The sequence below is a fragment of the Cibotium barometz genome, chromosome 26, assembly GCF_041138505.1.
Source record: "Cibotium barometz isolate CiBa-2024 chromosome 26, ASM4113850v1, whole genome shotgun sequence".
Taxonomy (NCBI): domain Eukaryota; kingdom Viridiplantae; phylum Streptophyta; class Polypodiopsida; order Cyatheales; family Cibotiaceae; genus Cibotium; species Cibotium barometz.
Genome location: NC_141071.1, coordinates 23,752,140 through 23,771,658, shown reverse-complemented (window position 1 = coordinate 23,771,658; position 19,519 = coordinate 23,752,140). Strand labels below are relative to the sequence as shown.

At 47.6% G+C, this 19,519-nt stretch overlaps 1 protein-coding gene across 4 annotated transcripts in view; it reads right to left on the bottom strand.

The window, feature by feature from the left end:
* LOC147623793 (methyltransferase) overlaps positions 1–15,515 on the bottom strand; it is a 128,033-nt gene extending 112,518 nt beyond the window's left edge. Inside the window, exon 1 of one of the 4 annotated variants that reach the window (XM_086820407.1) lies at positions 15,184–15,515. In XM_086820407.1, coding sequence (XP_086676533.1) covers positions 15,184–15,420 — 237 coding nt within the window. In that variant the 5' untranslated portion in view covers positions 15,421–15,515. The remainder of the gene's footprint in view (positions 1–15,183) is intronic. The other 3 variants (XM_086820406.1, XM_086820405.1, XM_086820408.1) reach the window with 3 other exon arrangements.
* Between the last annotated feature and the right edge of the window lie 4,004 nt (positions 15,516–19,519).

Genomic DNA, 19,519 nt, shown 5'->3' with positions numbered 1-19,519 from the left:
TTGCAGTAAGAGTGAAAGAGAGGTAGGCATGTGTTAGAAGTCATCTCCTGTCTTTACTGAGACACCAGGGGACTCTGTTGTGGGTGTGCCCGCCCTTGTAGGTGTTGTTCTCATTTTCCCTCACTCCCCGTATTTTTCCCCATATTTTTTCTGTAACTTGGGGGGCAGTCCTGTGGTAGCAAGTGGAACTCTGATGCTGGCCGACTGCATCTGTTTATGCTGGAGGTGGCCGACTGTCTTGGACAGGTCGTGGACCTTTTTCAGATGCTGGCCGACTTGGGATAGTTGGCCGACTGGTGCTTTCTACTGGTCGTGGGATATATGGTCCTATCGGCTACCTTTGGAGCAGGCCGACTGCTATTTGGGGGCCATACAAAATGGCCCCACAACCCCTTGCCAATCTTGTATTGTATTCCGGGATCTTGTGTATATACAGTAGAGTTATACGCCTCTCTCTCCATTGCTGTCTATTTTTCTGCACTTGCTCTTGTGTTTCCAGATTTTGTCATCATCTCCGCTGCGTATTCTGACATGGTATCAGAGCCCTAGGCTCTTGATAGTTCTTGGGATTTGTGTGAGCAAGAGGGGGACTGTTGTGTTGCTGATTGGTGGACTGTTCGGGAAGAGGAGAAGCAAGAGGACAGCGGGCTGATTTGCTGGACAGCCACTTACAGGTGTAAGTTCTTCTTTGTTCCCGCCCACCCACCCTTTTTCAGATTACATCCCCACAATGGCAGATTTGTTAGAGATGGCTGAGAAGCATGTGAAGATCCCTACACTCCCCACGTTCCCGGTGGACCGTCAGTTGGACGGGAACAACTACAGCATATGGAAGGTTATGATGGAATCTGTTCTCGAGTCTTACGACCTTGCTGATTTCATCGTTGTTGGGGTTCCACTGCCGGAAGTAGAGGAAGGGGAGTTACCGTTGATCCGAAAGGACCGCGAGGCACAGGCACAGTTGTGGGATCGTGCCAACGCCAGGGTCTGTTCATTTATCTTCCTCATCCTTGGAAGTACAGATGCGGGTTATGAGCCCTGCAAAGTCGTCGACAATGCGAGAGCATATTAACAAGCTGCAAGCTCTTCAACAGGAAGTTCTCCAGGCTGGGAAGGAGATATCGTCAGAGGACATGGCCATAACGTTGCTGTCGCATTTGCCCTCTCAGTACTCAGCATTTTACTCGTCTTTGATTACCAGTGGCAGGCTTAGCACCATCACGTGGCAGGAGCTTGTAGAAGTCATCTCCTGTCTATTTGTATACACCAGGGCCTCTGTTGTGGGTGTGCCCGCCCGTATATCATTTTTCCACACTCCCCGTATTTTTTTCCCTATTTTTCCCATTTTTTCCTAGTGGCTGGAGGGCTGCCAGGTGATGCCAGGAGCACTCTGAAGCTGGCCGACTGCATCTGTAGCAGTCGTGGGCTGTCTGAGTGCTGGCCGACTTGTTCTGTGCAGACGTGGGGCACCAGATGCTGGCCGATTGCAGTTTTTCAGCAGTCGTGGGTTTTGTCCAGTCGTGGGCCTCTTTTAGAGCTGGCCGACTGCCCTCATGGGCTTGTATATATTGCCCCCCATCCTCCTCCACTTTCTCATTCAGTTATCTCCGGGATCTTGTGTATAGAGAAGAGTTTACACACATCTCTCTGTGTTTCTTGTGCTGATTATTTTCTGCAGTCTACTTGCTCTTGTTTACCCAAGTTTGGATATCATTTCCGCTGCATATTCTGACATGGTATCAGAGCCCTAGGCTCTGGTGCCCTAAGCGGACAGGGAAGAGTGCTGAGTCCTCAGCCTCAGCTGCGAAGACTCCGGCATTTGTGCACTTGGAGATGGTGGACTCCGATGATTCATCGTCTTCGAGCGAGGAGGCAGTTGGCTTCACCGCAAAGGATACTCGGGAATGGATTCTCGACAGTGGTGCTTCCAGGCACATGACTCCATCCCGTGACTTCTTCCTGGATCTGAAGCGGCAGTCAGGTCGTATCTTTATTGGTGATAACTCCACTATTCCGATTCATAGTGAGGGCCGGATGGAGATCATTCCCGACGGCAAGGGGGGCAAGCATGCTTCCCGTGTTCTTTATGTCCCTGCTCTGGGCTTTCATCTTTTGTCAGTGCATGAGGTATGCAAGACTGGCTTTCGGGTGGAATTTGAGGAGCATTCAGTTGCTCTAAGGGACCGTGAGACAGGCAAAGTTTTTTGGGAAGGCGGTGTGGAGAACGGTATCTACAAACTCTCTGCACTCTCCTCACTGACAGGCTCTCAGGTCGGAGACTTGTGGCACTTTCGTTTTGGCCACTTAAATGTGGATGCTTTGCGGCGCGCCTTCCGGGACCAGATGGTGGTTGGCTTGCCAGATGTTGGTAGTAGGCAAGGACGTTGCAGTTCTTGCATACGTGGTAAGCAGCACAGGGAATCCTTTCCGAAGCAAGCTTCCAGGCGGGATTCGAAACCTTTGGAGTTGATTCACACTGACTTGTGTGGACCACAGCAGATACCATCCTTGGGAGGATCTCTCTACTTCATGCTGCTTGTTGATGATTGTACCAGATTCACGTGGGTCTACTTTCTTTCACAGAAGGACCAGGCTTTTGCTCGGTTCAAGGATTGGCACGTGATGGTGGAGAAAGAGTCTGGATTTCAGGTCAAGACTCTCAGGGCTGACAAAGGAGGGGAATTCTCCTCGACTGTATTCTTTCGGTTTTGTGCAGATCATGGCATCAAGAGGGAATTGGCCAATACCGGATCGCCTTCGGAGAATGGAGTTGTTGAACGTAAGAACAGGACTGTGGTGGAGATGGCGAGGACCATGCTGGAGCATCGAGATCTTCCTCGTCCACTTTGGGGTGAGGCTGTGGCGACAGCTGTCCATACCATTAACCGCTCTCCGACGACTTCTGTACCCCATATGACTCCATTTGAGGCATATTTTGGCAAGAAACCCGATGTCTCGCACTTCCGTGTTTTTGGGAGTGACGTGTATGTACATATTCCGAAGAAGCAGAGGGGGAAGCTTGACTTCAAGTCCCGCAAGCTGGTATTTGTGGGGTATAACTCTCTTTCCAAGGGATACAGGTTGTATGATCCAGAGAGGAACGAGATTGTTGTCAGCCGGGATGTGGTCTTTGACGAGCATGTTCCAGCATCCACTGTCGAGGAGCCGCCACTTCTTGGAGATCCAGAGTCTGATGATGATTCCCAGTCTACCACTCCAGTTGATCCACCTCAATCATCACAGGAGGTTGAGCCCGCAGCTGGAGTTGAGCCCCCGCGACCACAGGAGGCTCCACGATCTGTTCGAGTACCTAGGTGGTTGATGGACACCCTTCGGGAGTCAGGTGTCACGGAGCTACCCTCCGAGTGGACCACAGAGGACGGCCCTCGAAGATCACATCGAGTTCGAGATAAAAGCAACACGGCTGAGCTTCTTCAGGTGAACTATGCTCTTATGTCTCGTATCATGCGGGATAAAGAGCCCACTTCCGTAAAGGAAGCCCTTTCACAGGATACTTGGAGGGAAGCCATGCAGGTGGAACTTGACGCCATCGAGAAGAACAACACTTGGGAGTTGGTACCGAGGCCGTCGAAGCGGTCAGTCATTGGTGTCAAATGGGTCTTTAAGACCAAGTTACGCGGCTGATGGGTCGGTGGACAAACACAAAGCCAGGCTCGTGGCTAAGGGTTATGCTCAGCGGCCAGGCATCGACTACGAGGATACCTTTGCACCGACAGCGCGGATGACCACGATTCGGACCATTCTTGCCCTTGCTTCTTCTCAGAGGTGGCCCGTGTACCAGATGGATGTAAAATCGACGTTCCTTAATGGTGACCTGCAGGAGGAGGTGTACGTTGAGCAGCCTCCAGGCTTCATTGTTCCAGGATCGGAAGGGATGGTTTACAGGTTACGTAAGGCCTTGTATGGTCTTAAGCAGGCTCCGCGGGCTTGGAATCAGAAGATTGATTCCTTCTTTATTCGGACTGGATTCCAGAGATCGGTTGCAGATCCGAACCTGTATCTCTTTCGGGAACGCGGCATGGTCACACTCATCATCCTTTATGTGGATGATCTCATTCTCACCGGCGGTCATGTGGAGCACATTGGAGTGACGAAGGCTGCCTTGTCAAAGGAGTTTGAGATGACCGACTTAGGCTTACTCCACTTCTTCTTGGGATTGGAGATCTGGCAAACCCAGAGGGGGTTTTTCGTCTCTCAACAGCGGTACGTTCATGAGTTGCTTGAGGCCTTTGGGATGGAGAACTGCAAGCCTATTACTTCGCCGATGGACCCGAACACAAAGTTAACCGTTACAGATCCTTGTGAGCCAGTTGATGCCTCGCAGTATCGGAAGTTGGTTGGTTCATTGATCTGGTTGCTGAACACCAGATTGGACTTGAGCTTCTCCGTGGGGCTGTTGAGCTCTTTTATGCAGACGCCATTGAAGACTCATTGGGACGCAGGATTGCGGATCTTGCGGAATCTGCAGAGTACGAGGATCTGGGACTCTTACACAGGAGGGAATGGAGTCAAGCTCCAAGGTTGGAGTGACTCAGATTGGGGAGGAGATCCAGACACGAGGAGATCTACTTCAGGATACACTTTTACCCTCGGCTCAGGAGCGGTTTCTTGGAGCAGCAAGAAGCAGCCGACTATTGCCCTTTCTTCGACACAGGAGGCTGCTTGGCGAGATGGGGTTTCCACAGAGGGAGCCCACAGTCATCCAATGTGATAACCAGAGTTGTATAGCTATTGCTCGAAACCCGGTTTTCCATGCCCGGACCAAGCATATAGAGATACAGTATCACTTTGTTCGTGAGAAGATCTTGGCGGGTGACATCTTGCTACTTTATTGTTCGACGGAGGACAATGCGGCGGACCTCTTCACGAAGTCTCTACCTCAGGCTACGCTCAGGCGGCACTCCAGCGCCCTGGGGTTGGTTACACAACCAGGAGCTGAGAGGGGGTGTTAGAAGTCATCTCCTGTCTATTTGTATACACCAGGGCCTCTGTTGTCGGTGTGCCCTGCCCATATATCATTTTTCCACACTCCCCGTATTTTTTTCCCTACTTTTCCCATTTTTTCCTAGTGGCTGGAGGGCTGCCAGGTGATGCCAGGAGCACTCTGAAGCTGGCCGACTGCATCTGTAGCAGTCGTGGGCTGTCTGAGTGCTGGCCGACTTGTTCTGTGCAGACGTGGGGCACCAGATGCTGGCCGACTGCTGTTTTTCAGCAGTCGTGGGTTTTGTCCAGTCGTGGGCCTCTTTTAGAGCTGGCCGACTGCCCTCATGGGCTTGTATATATTGCCCCCCATCCTCCTCCACTTTCTCATTCAGTTATCTCCGGGATCTTGTGTATAGAGAAGAGTTTACACACATCTCTCTGTGTTTCTTGTGCTGATTATTTTCTGCAGTCTACTTGCTCTTGTCTACCCAAGTTTGGATATCATTTCCGCTGCATATTCTGACAGCTTGTGCCCATGGTCTTGGACCAGGAGGAACAATTCAGGAACCCTCCTCAGGGTGGAGGTTCGGAGGCCTTAACTGGCCAACGGTCGAAAGGCCGTAACACGGGCAAAGGGAAGGCTTCATCGGAGAAGTCTTCTGAGAAGAAGTCCGCACTGACCGCGAGAAACTAAAGGCAGAGAGGACCTGTAATGATTGTGGCGAGAAAGGCAATGTCCCAAGCGGAAGACTGAGAAGGGTGAAGATTCCTCAGCAACAATCGTGAAGACTCCGGTTTTTGTGCACTTGGAGGTGATGGACACCGATGTTTCATTTTCTTCAGGCAGGGAGGAGGTTGGAGGACTCGCCCCTACGGATACTCGGGAGTGGATTCTAGATAGTGGTGCTTCAAGGCACATGACTCCTTCCCATTCAGATTTACAGGATCTCTGCAAGTATTCTGGTCACATTCTTACTGGGGATACATCCACTATCCCAATTCACAGTGAGGGCAGGTTGGAGATAGTTCTCGATGGCAGAGGGGGAAGCATTCCTCCCCGGTGTTGTATGTTCCCACACTTGGTTTTCGTCTGTTGTCAGTGCATCAGTTTTGCAAGACTGGCGTACGGGTGGAGTTTGATGAGCATTTTGTTGCTCTCCGAGACAAAGCAACAAGCCAGGTAGTGTGGGAAGGCGGAGTGGAGAATGGAGTTTACAAGCTCTCAGCACTCTCTTCAGTTTTGTGATGAGTGGCAGTCTGGTAATGGCCACTTAAGTGTGGATACGCGGTGGGTGCAAGCTTTCCGGGACCAGATGGTGGATAGCTTGCCAGTTGATGGCAACAGTTGGCAAGAACTTTCCAGTACTGATGTTGGTGGTTCTTGTGTTCGTCAGTCAGAGGAAATTGAACAGGTAACTTATGCTCTGATGTCTCGTAGTATTCGGGACAAAGAAACTCCTCTAGATGAGGATGTTCTTTCCACGGAGATCTCATGGAAAGCCATGCAGGTGGCAGTTGATTACTTGCAGAAGGAGGTGGATTCTCCAGGCTTTGTGGTTCCGGGTTCAGAGGGGGTGGTTGACAGGTTTCAGAAGGCCTTGCGTGGTCTTTAGCAGGTTTCCAGGACTTGGCTTTCCACCATACAGGTGTTGATCCTTGTGAGCAGTGTGATGTCTCTTTGACTCGGAAGCAGAATGGTTCATTGATTTGGTTGATGGATACCAGATTGGACGGGAGCTTCCTGATGAGGCTGTTGAGCTCGTGTTTGCAGATGACTCTTTGGGAGGCAGGATTGCGTATCTCGTGGTTTTTGCAGCATGCGAAGGATCATGGACTCTTTTACATAGGAAGGGGATCGATGGATGGAGTCCGACTCCACGGTTGGAGTGACTCAGATTGGGGAGGAGATCCAGACACAAGGAGATCTACTTCAGGCCCAGGAGCAGTTTTATGGAGCAGCAAGAGGCAGTCATCTTTTGCCTTGTCGTCGACAGAGGCAGAGTACCGGGCTGCTTGTGAGGTGGCAAGGTTGCAAAGGTTGCACGGCAAGATTGGGCTTCCACTGGAGGAACCCACAGTCATCCAGAGGCACTTTGTTCGTGAACAGTTCGTTTGCTGATGACATCTTGCTAGAGTTCTGTTCGACGAGGGACAGTACGGTGGACCTCTTCACGAAGTCACTATCTCAGGATTTGCTCAAGCGGCACCCCAGCTCCCTATGGTTGGTTTCACAGCCAGGAGCTGACAGGGAGTATTAGAAGTCATCTCCTGTCTTTACTGAGACACCAGGGCCTCTGTTGTGGGTGTGCCTACCCTTGTAGGTGTTGTTTTCATTTTTCCTCACTCCCCATATTTTTTCCCATTTTTTCTGTGACTTGGGAGGCAGTCCTGTGGTGGCACGTGGACCTCTGATGCTCGCCAACTGCATCTGTTTATGCTAGAGGTGGCCGACTGTCTTGGACAGGTCGTGGACCTTTTTCAGATGATGGCCGACTTGGGATAGCTGGCCGACTTGGGATAGCTGCTGGCCGACTTGGGATAGCTGGTCCTGTCGGCTGCCTTTGGAGCAGGCCGCCCGACTGCTGTTTGGGGGCCATATAAAATGGCCCCACAGCCCCTTGCCAATCTTGTATTGTATTCCGAGATCTTGTGTATATACAGTAGAGTTATACGCCTCTCTCTCCATTACTGTCTATTTTTCTACACTTGCTCTTGTGTTTCCAGATTTTGTCATCATCTCCGCTGCGTATTCTGACAGCATGGTCAGCTTCAAAATGGGGTGGCGGAATGGAGAAGTCGGGGATAAGGTGTGCCAAAGCCGGAGATCCCATAAGGTAGTCCACAGTGCTAGTACCTCCTGAGCGAGGGAAGGAGATGAGGGCGCCGGAGGAGGGCCATCGGGACATCCCGTTATAGATAACGAGACCATGTGCAACTCCGAGCTCTAAGAAATATCTCCCGGACACTGTGACCTCCTCACGGTCCTGTGATGATTGCTGCAGCCCTGTGTCAGTGATGTCCAGCTCCTGTAGTCTGATAGTGTCACCAACCTGGACATTTCCCAGTATGAAAGGGGTCTGGTGGACTCCAGGATGTCTAAATATTTGGAAAGTACAAGCTTTGGGAATGGGGGATTATCCTAGAATACAAAGGACCACACTCCTATAATTTAGGAGAGTTGCTATTTTTGGCCCGACTCTGATGGAAATTCTGTTCGCGTCATTACATCTGGAATTGAGCAGATACCAAGAGTTGGCAAAGTGCCTATGACAGAATGTCTACCAGTTGGGATATTTTTAGAGATAAAGTTTATGAAAGGACCCATCTCTTAGATTGGGACATGTGGCAAGAAAGTGAACCAAAGTGAGACAAGTGGCCTCACACTTGTCACTTCAGCTATTGTGTGGCTCTCCACTTATCATTGTAGCCTTCTCTTGCCATTTTAGCTCATGGGAGGCCCAAATCTATAAATTGGAGTCCTCTCTCTTCATTAAAGAAGGCTCTCTTGCTGCACACTAGCCTCTACCACCGTTACAGGCTGCCCTAATGATGGCTACTCTCTTTCTCTCTCTCTTGAAGGCTGCCCATGAAGAATACCGGCTGTTGGGGATTGTTTTGGAGGCTTCCATCGCGAAGAAATACTGAAGGCAAGGGTATTTAATCATTTATTATGATTTCTAGCCATTGTACTTGTTGTATCCCCCTGGCTCACGAAGGTTTACGAAGATGGCCCAACGAGATGAGGCCCTTTATGAGGAGCTACAGCTTCACATAAGGACAGAGATGAACACCATGCGACAGGAGCTTGAAAAGGAATGGACCGAGCAGATGCATGCCCAAAGGAAAGTGATATACGAAACGCTAAAGGAAGGGAGAAATGGAAGCCCAAGTACGGGTTGAAATGGAATTAGCCCAAGCCTTGATGCACATGGAAATGAAAAAAGAGATGCAGAAATGGAAGGATGACATGCTCCGAGAGATTGGCACAACAGTTGCATCGTACGAAGGCACTTTGAAGACATGTATGGCTGACCGCGAAAAAGACATCACAGAAATGCAAAACACTTTGGAATCATGTAAGGCAAAAGTGGCTGCAGGTGAGAAGGAAATGCATTCATGGGCTGAAATTGCCACTGCCACAAAGAAACAAATTGAGGAAGTCAACCCATGGATTGAAGTAGTAAAAAAACAGAAGGATACACCAGTCAATAAAGTAGAGGTGATGAATGCTACATTGGAAGAGGAAGCCAAGAGACGGGCACGTGCCTTACATGTACGTGTAGTTGGGTGGGAAGATAAGGGAAATCCCCAAGAGGATGCAAAACCTCTTGCAACAAAAATTGGAGCCACTGATGTACCCATTACCGGAGCATGGCGAGTACGCAGAGATGAAACCAGGGTGAAGATATTGATCATCAGGTTTGGTGACTTGGAGAAGAAGAAGGCCTTCCTCTCCAAAAGGATGGCCCTTACGGGGGAAAAGATTTATTTGGATGAGGACCTTACACCGGCACAGATAGCACACCAGAAGGAACACATGCCGCGTGTGCTTGAGGCAAGGAAAGAGGGGAAATGGGCGGTATACAGAGATGGCCGAGTCATCATTACGGAGAGGAGGCCCGCTTGACGGTGCGCGGCCTATGAGACCTTGCGATTCACGGTGTGGAATTGCAACGGAGCCCTTAGAACAGATGCAGGATACTTTGAGGATACTTTCAGACACAGTGATATTGCTATGTATACGGAGACCCATCAGTGCACAAACAAGAGGCCTCCTGACGTCCGGGGTTATAGATGGAATCAGTTTTCCGCCCTCAGCCACGCACAATGGACCAAAGGATCGGGAGGAGTGGCAATACTTTACAGGGAGGAGCTTCGTGACAAAATACATGTGGTACATAGAGATGCAGATGCGAGGTACATGTGGGTCCGAATATGCAGAGGGGGGCTCCGCGAGCTATATGTGGCGGTATGCTACTTTCCCCCAGGTTTGCACCATCAGGAGAGTCGCCCTATATACCACTATATGATGATATGTATGATACTCAAGAGGCTATGTACCGGGAGATCATGGTAGAGGATGTAGGGTTGCAGAGATCAGCACAGGATGAGGGGGAGATTACAGATTATGGCAGGCATTTTCTCACACTCGGGAGTGCACATGGGTTGGTCATATACAATGGCTTATTGAGATGGCAAGGATCAGATGCTCTCACACACTGGAACTCTAAAGGGGGAGAGAGCACAGTGGACTACTTGATGGGATCTCCTTCATTGATACCTGATGTGCGGGGTTTCACGATTTCCAGTAGGCCCATTGGCATAGCAGCCGATCATGCATACCTGAGTTTCACAATAGTAGGTAGATCCCCGAGAGATGGGCCAGCCACTCATCTACCTAGGTACCCGAGATATCAGTTTACACGTGAGACAGTTGGGGTTTACCGGGATGCAGTATCTGATGGCTTGTTCGCTTTAGACCCGCATAGCTCTCTGGACGAGATCAGGAGAGGATTGGCAGGTGTTCTACATGCATCCGCCTCATATGCGTTTCCCTGCACTATGATCCCTTCCACCCACCACCGCAGCACTGCCCCACAGAACAGTTGGTATGATGATGAGTGTCGTGAGACACGAGCACAACTACATCGTGAGATTGCCATTGGGTCTCACACACATAGACACGCCAGGATGATCTTTCGGCGCCTTGTGCGGAGGAAGAAACGAGCCTATCTGGCTAAGCTAGAGGAGGAGATCTACCAACTCTTCCTGGGGAAGGACAGCAAGAGGGCATGGAAGATGTTTCAAGAGAGACAGCCTGGTACTCCGATTACTACACCTGAGGCATGGCATACTTATGCTAGAGAGCTATATGATGCACCAAGACAGCCCCCCACCCCCCCTCCATTGGGAGCTAGACCGTCTAGCAGCACCTTTTTTACTATGCGGATGGTGCTAGATGCGATAGATAGGTTACATAATGGAAAGGTATAGGATCATGATGGGCTAGTTGGAGAGCACTTCTCATATGCACGAGACACTTTGGCTCCGCTCATCGTACATGTGTTTAATCGTGCCATTTGTGAGGGTTTCCCGACAAGCTGGACAGAGCATATCATTGTACCACTCTTTAAAAGTGGGGACCCCATGGTACCAGGCAACTACAGGACGATCATGATTGGTCATTACTTGGCCAAATCATATGGCTCTATATTGGAGCCGGAGCTGAGCCGATGGGCAGAGAGGCATGGTCATCGAGCACATGGACAGGCTAGCTTCAGGAGAGGATTTACTACCTTGGATCACATACTGACACTTCGAGCACTTATTGAAGAGGGCAGGGCACAGAAGAGAAGGATATATTGCTGCTTTGTGGACTTCCGCAAAGCCTTCGATACTGTACCATGTGCCAGGCTTATGCACAGATTGCATGACATTGAGGTACCCGAGGATATGCAGTGGGGGATATATGCTTTGTATGAGTTTGTGACAGGCAGAGTCCGAGCTCCAGGTGGACTATCTGATAGGGTGACCAGCACGATAGGGGTGAAGCAGGGATGCCCGCTATCGCCCACCCTCTTTGGACTGTACATTGATGCGGTCTCTGATTATGTAGACAGATTGGGAATGTGCATCAGATCATGGATGACCACATTTGTCAACTATGCTACCAGGAGGTAGAGACAGAGGAACACTACATTTGCCGATGTACAGTCTATAATGACATCCGAGGGAGATATCATTGCCTCTTCCGTTAGGGTTTTGGGCCGTTACGCAAGGTCATGGAGTTTGAGGATCAGAGATGCCTCGGATTGTTTCTACTTGAGCTCAGGAGACATAGAGAGACCCTCTTGGCAGACAGGAGGCCGATACCTAGACACAGGACCCTGACAGATTTCTTCGGCACCAGCACAAGCAACCCAGCCCACACACCTGATGGGCCATCAGAGCACCGACCACGCTCCCAGGGAGGAGTCACCACTGATAGAGCAGTTATCTTATGTCGTGCTCGTCGGCCACGCCCACCAGGATCCCGACCACGGCATCCTCACCATCGCCAGATCAGAGCCATTATTGCTCAGCATCGGAGGCGCCTACCTCGCTTCTACGACCTCTCTATTCTAGACAGCCCCATGGCGGAGATTCTTGATCTAAGGAGAGGGCAACACTTCAACTGATCAGCATACATGGATCTACCTGATATACATTTTCCAGTATTTTCCAATATTTTCTACTCAGAATCATCTCGGAGTCTTGCAGTTTTGTTCTTATAATTGTAGGACAATCAGTTTATTGTACTTTTTAGTCTTGTTCTCTATGATGAGACACCAACTTCAGATGTACTCTCAGTTTTGTTGGTCTCATAGGCCATTATGGCCTCTTAGAGACGTTAATATATCATTTCATTTCATCTCTCTCTCTCTCTCTCTCTCTCTCTCTCTCTCTCTCTCTCTCTCTCTCTCTCTCTCTCTCTCTCTCTCTCTCTCTCTCTCTCCGCGCTGTTCGCGCTGCGCGCTGGTGTCCATGGCGCTCCACGTCTATTGGTATGGGCACTAGTACTGCGACTACCACTCCTTGTGTTAGTGGCACACAGGATGTTGAAACTCTAGAAGCAGCTCAGCCATCTATAGCTCCCTCTTCTCAATAGAGGGCCCATGCCTGTTCTAGCACATTGCATGAAGTTTGGCCTCCAAGCTTACAGAGGTAAGCTGAGATCGAAGAGGAGCGCTTCTTCTATCAGTGTAACATTGCATTTCATGTTACACGCTTAGGTGCATACAAAAGATTTGTTACAGTTGTTTCAACGACAGGGGTGCAATAGTCTCGATCACTCCTGCAGCTTCATATGTCCTTCATACTACGAGGCTAACTTGCCAGGTTGAGATGGTGCATGATTAGTTGGATGTCATAGCGAGTCTTGGGCACTATATGGTTACACCATCATATCGGATGGATCGAACGATATCTGCAGTGTCATTTGCTGAATGTTCTAGTGGCATGTTGCACTAGAACGACATTTCTATGGCCCATAGATGTGTCGATTTGTGGTGTCCAAATTACTGGTAAGAATCAAGATTCTAAATTTGACATGTCTTGTTTTCTGATTATCTTGACATGTCTCGAATCTCGACTCTACAGTCTAAAGTATAACTGTATATGTAACATGTATCATGATTCATATATAGGAGAGTTGATTTTCCAACACATACCGGAGGCTATTGAAGAGGTTGGGCCACAACACATGGTTCAAGTCATCACTAATAATGCTAGTAATTGCAAACTCATGGGAGAGCTAGCGGAAGCTACATATCCGCATATTGTGTGGATTCCATGTGCGGCACACTCCGTCCACCTTATAATGGAGATACAGGACAGCTTCCATGGGTTGCTTAAGTGGTTGATAAAGCCGTACAGCTTATAAACTTTGTCACACACAAATCATTTGCTTTTGGTTTGTTTACACACCATTACAAATGGGCTCTCAAAAAGCCGACAAAGACAAGATTTTGTTATATCTCTTGTATTGGTAAGTAATAAATTCTAATATAGCAATTGAAAATTCTAATGAAAGTGTGTATTTCCATTTGAAAGTCGAGACTTGTACGTTGGTTTTGCAACCTGGTCAAATGCAAGGATAATTTACGACGTATAGTGGTTGACAAGGAGTGGCTTGCTTGGACTGAGTCGGACTCGCTCGATGGTGGTCAAATCCAAAACACCATTTACAACAATGAGTTCTAGGCAAATGCAAATGCCATTCGGACTGCACTTTTCCATTTGAAAGTCGAGACTTGTACGTTGGTTTTGCAACCTGGTCAAATGCAAGGATGATTTACGACGTATAGTGGTTGACAAGGAGTGGCTTGCTTGGATTGAGTCGGACTTGCTCGATGCTGGTCAAATCCAAAACACCATTTACAACAATGAGTTCTGGGCAGATGCAAATGCCATTCGGACTGCACTTTTTCCCATTGTCTCAATGTTGCGCTTATGTGACAATAAGAGATCTACTATGGGACAACTTTATGAGTTCATGGAGCGACTCGAGTGTGCCATATGTGATTGAAGAGTAGTTAGCGCTAAGACGTACATATTTTTATATGAGCTTTTGGATCCTGATTTCTAAATTCCTAGTTCACTAAGTTTATGATGTTATTTTGCCTACACAGGGTGGCCTCTATGTTGGAGATCTTTGACAGAAGATGGTCTTGGTTTCGACGGCAAATTCATTGTGTGGCTCATCTCCTCCACCCTTTGTGGAGAAGTAATGCGCATAGATCAGATCGTGTGCTGCTTTCTGGTTTGAATGACTATGTGAAAAGGCTTTACCATAATGATGGAAGAGTGCGGAATCAGCTTGAGGAGGACCTCTTGGAGTACAAAGGTATCAAGGGTAATTTCTCACATATAATTGCAAGGAATCTTGAGAATCGGGCCCTTCCACTTTCTTGGTAGGAGAAATTAGGAGGTTTTAATCCCACTCTCCAGGCTTTGGCTATGCAAGTTCTCTCACGCGAGGTAAGCTGCTCTTGCGCACAGAGATTGTGGAGCATTACTGGCGACATACGTACAAAGAATCGCAATAGGTAAGTTTTACAATTTACTTGTTCATGAGTCATGAGTGACGAGTCTTTCGAAAGATTTTATGCTGAGTGAGTGGTGAGCCATGGCTAACAAAGCTTGTTGTTTTTAATGTTCTCAAACTCAACACCTCCCAGCTAGACAAGTTGGCATATGTTAATGCCTTCAAATATTAGAGAAAATTGGAGGATTGGATAGTGCAGGCACCGTGAGCTGGATGATGAAGCAAGTAGACCATAAAAAAATTGTTGTTGAGCCTGCAGACATCTCAAACATTCAACCACGGATAGCAAAGGATGATGTATATGATTTTATTGGAGAGGACGTGATGAAGTTCATATGCCAAACTCCAATACCCACATAGAAGGCCCATGAGATTACCAATCCAAAGCAACTATCATTTCAAAACTATAATTTCCAAAATTAAATTTTAAAATTACAAAACTTATTGCAACTGTATACAATGGACCTGAAAATCTCTAAATAATCAAATTCTACAAAGAGAATTAATTTGCACTATTCCAAAAACAAATGGACTAGATAATTACGTAAAACCATTTTTCCGCAAGATAAAAGCTGTGAAATCTTGGAGAAAACCTTTCCAAGCATTATTATACCTGATGAAACAAATAAATCTAGCAGATGACTCAAATGTACCTGCAAAGACGGAAGTTCTTCAACATAAAAACGGGGGAGGCCACCCCTCGCTTGGTCTGGGGATGCGGTGGAGTTTTTTCCCAAAGCAGAAACCCTAACCGGAGGGGTTTCTGTGGATTGTTTCATGAAAGGAGAAACCCTACATGAAAGGGGCTCTCTGGACAATTTCGAAACCCTAGAAGCAGACAGTGTACTAGTAAAAACACTCAAAAATGTCCTTGACGCCATGGCTGGCATCGACAGCTAGGTATTCGACTATATATTCATGTTTTCCCTAATATATAAATATTATCACAAAATATATATTCTCTCTGAAATCTAAAAACTTTTTTTTTATATAATAGCTTTTGTTCTTTACTACCTTCCTTGGCTAGAGCAATGTTCATAGAAAACATTTTACTCAACACCCCCTTAAACTTGCAAATCCAAAACTATATAGGATTATACCTAAAATTGGAGCTAAATTTAAATTAAAATGCTAAATTGGAGCTCAATTTTAATTAAAATACTTTGAACTTTGTTGCCTTTTAGAGTGTGAGAAAATGAAGTTTGCACTTTAACTTGCAATTATATTCAGCTCCATTGTATATAGTTTTTATGAACTATGAACACATGACCAAGAGACTTAACAAAAGCTATCAATTGCTTGCATTAAGGGTACTATGATGAGTTACATGGTTTATATTCTCTCAAAAGTTATAAACTAAGAAGATCCTCTCGAGCTAAAAATAGCGATGTTTCTAGGCAATGATAATATTTTTTATAAAAATAGGTTGGCCATCATGTTGCTCTATAAAAATAGCTTATACGCAGGCTTATGTAGTAAGAAGGGGGATGATGAAAAGTTGTAAGGTTTTTAGGTAACATTTCTTCGATTGATATTTACAACTTTGATAATATCACACTACATGTAGCCAATGTACCTCATACCCATGTTATGTATGAATGACATACTTAAAATGTGACAACTTTAATACTATCACACTATATGTAGCCAATGTACCTCATACTCATGTTATATATGAATGATATACTTAAAATGTGACAACTAAAGATTTGATCATTTTCTATAATACATATCTGCTTGCTTTTGTCATGTTATCACCATGTGTACTTTCCATCATTCTCATACTTTTATTAGATTTTCTTTAACTTTATATCTCAACAATCTCTTTGGTGCACATGCACTTATAACTATTCATGTATGTACTCCATGTCCTCTCTCTCTCTCTCTCTCTCTCTCTCTCTCTCTCTCTCTCTCTCTCTCTCTCTCTCTCTCTCTCTCTCTCTCTCTCTCAAATGACCTATGCGCCTCTGCTCTATGCTCACCCACCTGCTCGCCTGCTACTTTGATTTGTGCACAGGCAATCGCCTGCCTCGTTGCTCTGTGCGCACCTTTGCCCGCCTCTTTGCTCAGATTTGTGCGCAGGCAGTCACCCGCCTCGCTGCTCTGTGCGGCGCACCTCTGCCGCCTCTCTGCTCTGCTCTGATTTGTGTGCAAGCAGTCGCCCTCCCTTTTCCCACCGACCCTTGCTTAGGCCCCCAAGGCAGCAACTAGGGAAAACATGTCTCAACCCCTAGAGGGAGAAACAGGATGGTGAGACAACCTTTCACACCCCCATGAAGGCACCAAATGCCTACTGTAGAAGACTAAGGGAAGGGATCATGGCCCCTGGCTCACGAAGGCTTGCGAAGATGCGGCCCTTTATGAGGAGATACAGCTTCACATAAGGACAGAGATGAACACCATGCGACAGGAACTTGAAAAGGAATGGACCGAGCAGATGCATGCCCAAAGGAAAGTGATATACGAAACGCTGAAGGAAGAGATATATGTCCAATTTAAGGGAGAAATGCAAGCCCAAGTATGGGTTGAAATGGAATTAGCCCAAGCCTTGATGCACACGGAAATGAAAAAAGAGATGCAGAAATGGAAGGATAACATGCTCCGGGAGATTGGCACAACAGTTGCACATCGTACGAAGGCACTTTGAAGACATGTATGGTTGACCCGCGAAAAAGACATCACAGAAATGCAAAACACTTTGGAATCATGTAAAGAAAAAGTGGCTGCAAGTGAGAAGGAAATGCATTCATAGGCTGAAATTGCCAATGCCACAACGAAACAAATTAAGGAAGTCAACCCATGGATTGAAGTAGTAAAAAAGTAGAAGGATACATTGGAAGAGGAAGCCAATAGACGGGCACGTGCCTTACATGTACGCGTAGCTGGGTGGGAAGATAAGGCAAATCCCCAAGAGGATGCAAAAGCTCTTGCAACAAAAATTGGAGCTACTGATGTACCCATTACCAGAGCATGGCGAGTAGGCAGAGATGAAACCAAGGTGAAGATATGGATCATCAGGTTTGGTGACTTGGAGAAGAAGAAGGCCTTCCTCTCCAAAAGGATGGCCCTTAAGGGGGGAAAGATTTATTTGGATGAGGACCTTACACCGACACAGATAGCTCACCGAAAGGCCTTCCTCTCCAAAAGGATGACCCTTAAGGGGGGAAAGATTTATTTGGATGAGGACCTTACACCGACACAGATAGCACACCGGAAGGAACACATGCCGTGTGTGCTTGAGGCAAGGAAAGAGGGGAAATGGGCAGTATATAGAGATGGCCGAGTCATCATTACGGAGAGGAGGAGGCCTGCTTGACGGTGCGCGGCCTATGAGACCTTACGATTCACGGTGTGGAATTGCAACGGAGCCCTTAGAACAAATGCAGGATACTTTGAGGATACTTTCAGACATAGTGATATTGCTATGTATACGGAGACCCATCAGTGCACAAACAAGAGGCTTCCTGACGTGCGGGGTTATAGATGGGAATCAATTTTTCGCCCTCAGCCACGCACAGTGGGAGGTACCAGAGGATCTGGAGGAGTGGCAATACTTTTCAGGGAGGAGCTTCATGACAAAATACATGTGGTACATAGATGCAGATGCAAGGTACATGTGGGTCCGAATATGCAAAGAGGGGCTCCGCGAGCTATATGTGGCGGTATGCTACTTTCCCCCAGCCCTTTCCAGGTTTGCACACCATCAGGAGAGTCGCCCTATATGCCACTATATGATGATATCATGAGGTTTGCTAGCATGGGAGACATTACTATTGGGGGAGACTTTTATGCACGTACAGGCACAGAGTAGACATAGCTGTATGATACTCAAGAGGCTATGTACCGGGAGATCACAGCAAAGGATGTAGGGTTGTAGAGATCAACACAGGATGAGGAGGAGATTACAGATTATGGCAGGCATTTTCTCACACTTGGGAGTGCACATGGGTTGGTCATATACAATGGCTTATCAAGATGGCAAGGATCAGATGCTCTCACACACTGGAACTCTAAAGGGGGAGCGAGCACAGTGGACTACTTGATGGGATCTCCTTCATTGATACCTGATGTGCGGGGTTTCACGATTGTCGGCCCATTGGCATAGTAGCTGATCATGCATACCTGAGTTTCACACTAGTAGGTAGATCTTCGAGAGATGGCCCAGCCACTCATCTACCTAGGTACCCGAGATATCAATTTACATGACGTGAGACAGTTGGGGTTTACCGAGATGCAGTATCTGATGGCTTGTTCGCTTTAGACCCGTATAGCCCTCTAGATGAGATCACGAGAGGATTGGCAAGTGTACTACATGCATCTACCTCATATGCTTTTCCCTGCACTATGATCCCTTCCACCCACCCTTGCAGCACTGTCCCACAAAACAGTTGGTATGATGATGAGTGTCGTGAGACACAAGCACAGCTACAGCATGAGATTGCCATTCGGACTCACACGCATAGACAGGCCAAGATGATCTTTTGGCGCCTTGTGGAGAGGAAGAAACGAGCCTATCGGGCTAAGCTAGAGGAGGAGATCTACCAACTCTTCCTGGGGAAGGACAACAAGAGGGCATGGAAGATGTTTCAGGAGAGACAGCCTCGTACTCCGATTACTAAACCTGAGGCATGGCATACTTATGCTAGAGAGCTATATGATGCACCAGGACAACCCCCCACCCCCCCTCCACTGGGAGATAGACCGGCTAGCAGCACCTTTTTTACTATGTGGATGGTGCTAGATACGATAGACAGGTTACAGAATGGAAAGGCACAGGATCATGATGGGCTAATTGGAGAGCACTTCTCATATGCGCGCGACACTTTGGCTCCGCTCATCGTACATGTGTTTGATCGTGCCATTTGTGAGGGTTTCCTGGCAAGCTGGACAGAGCATATCATTGTACCAATCTTTAAGAGTGGGGACCCCATGGTACCAGAGCAGGCACCTACAGGACGATCATGATTGGTCATTACTTGGCCAAACTAT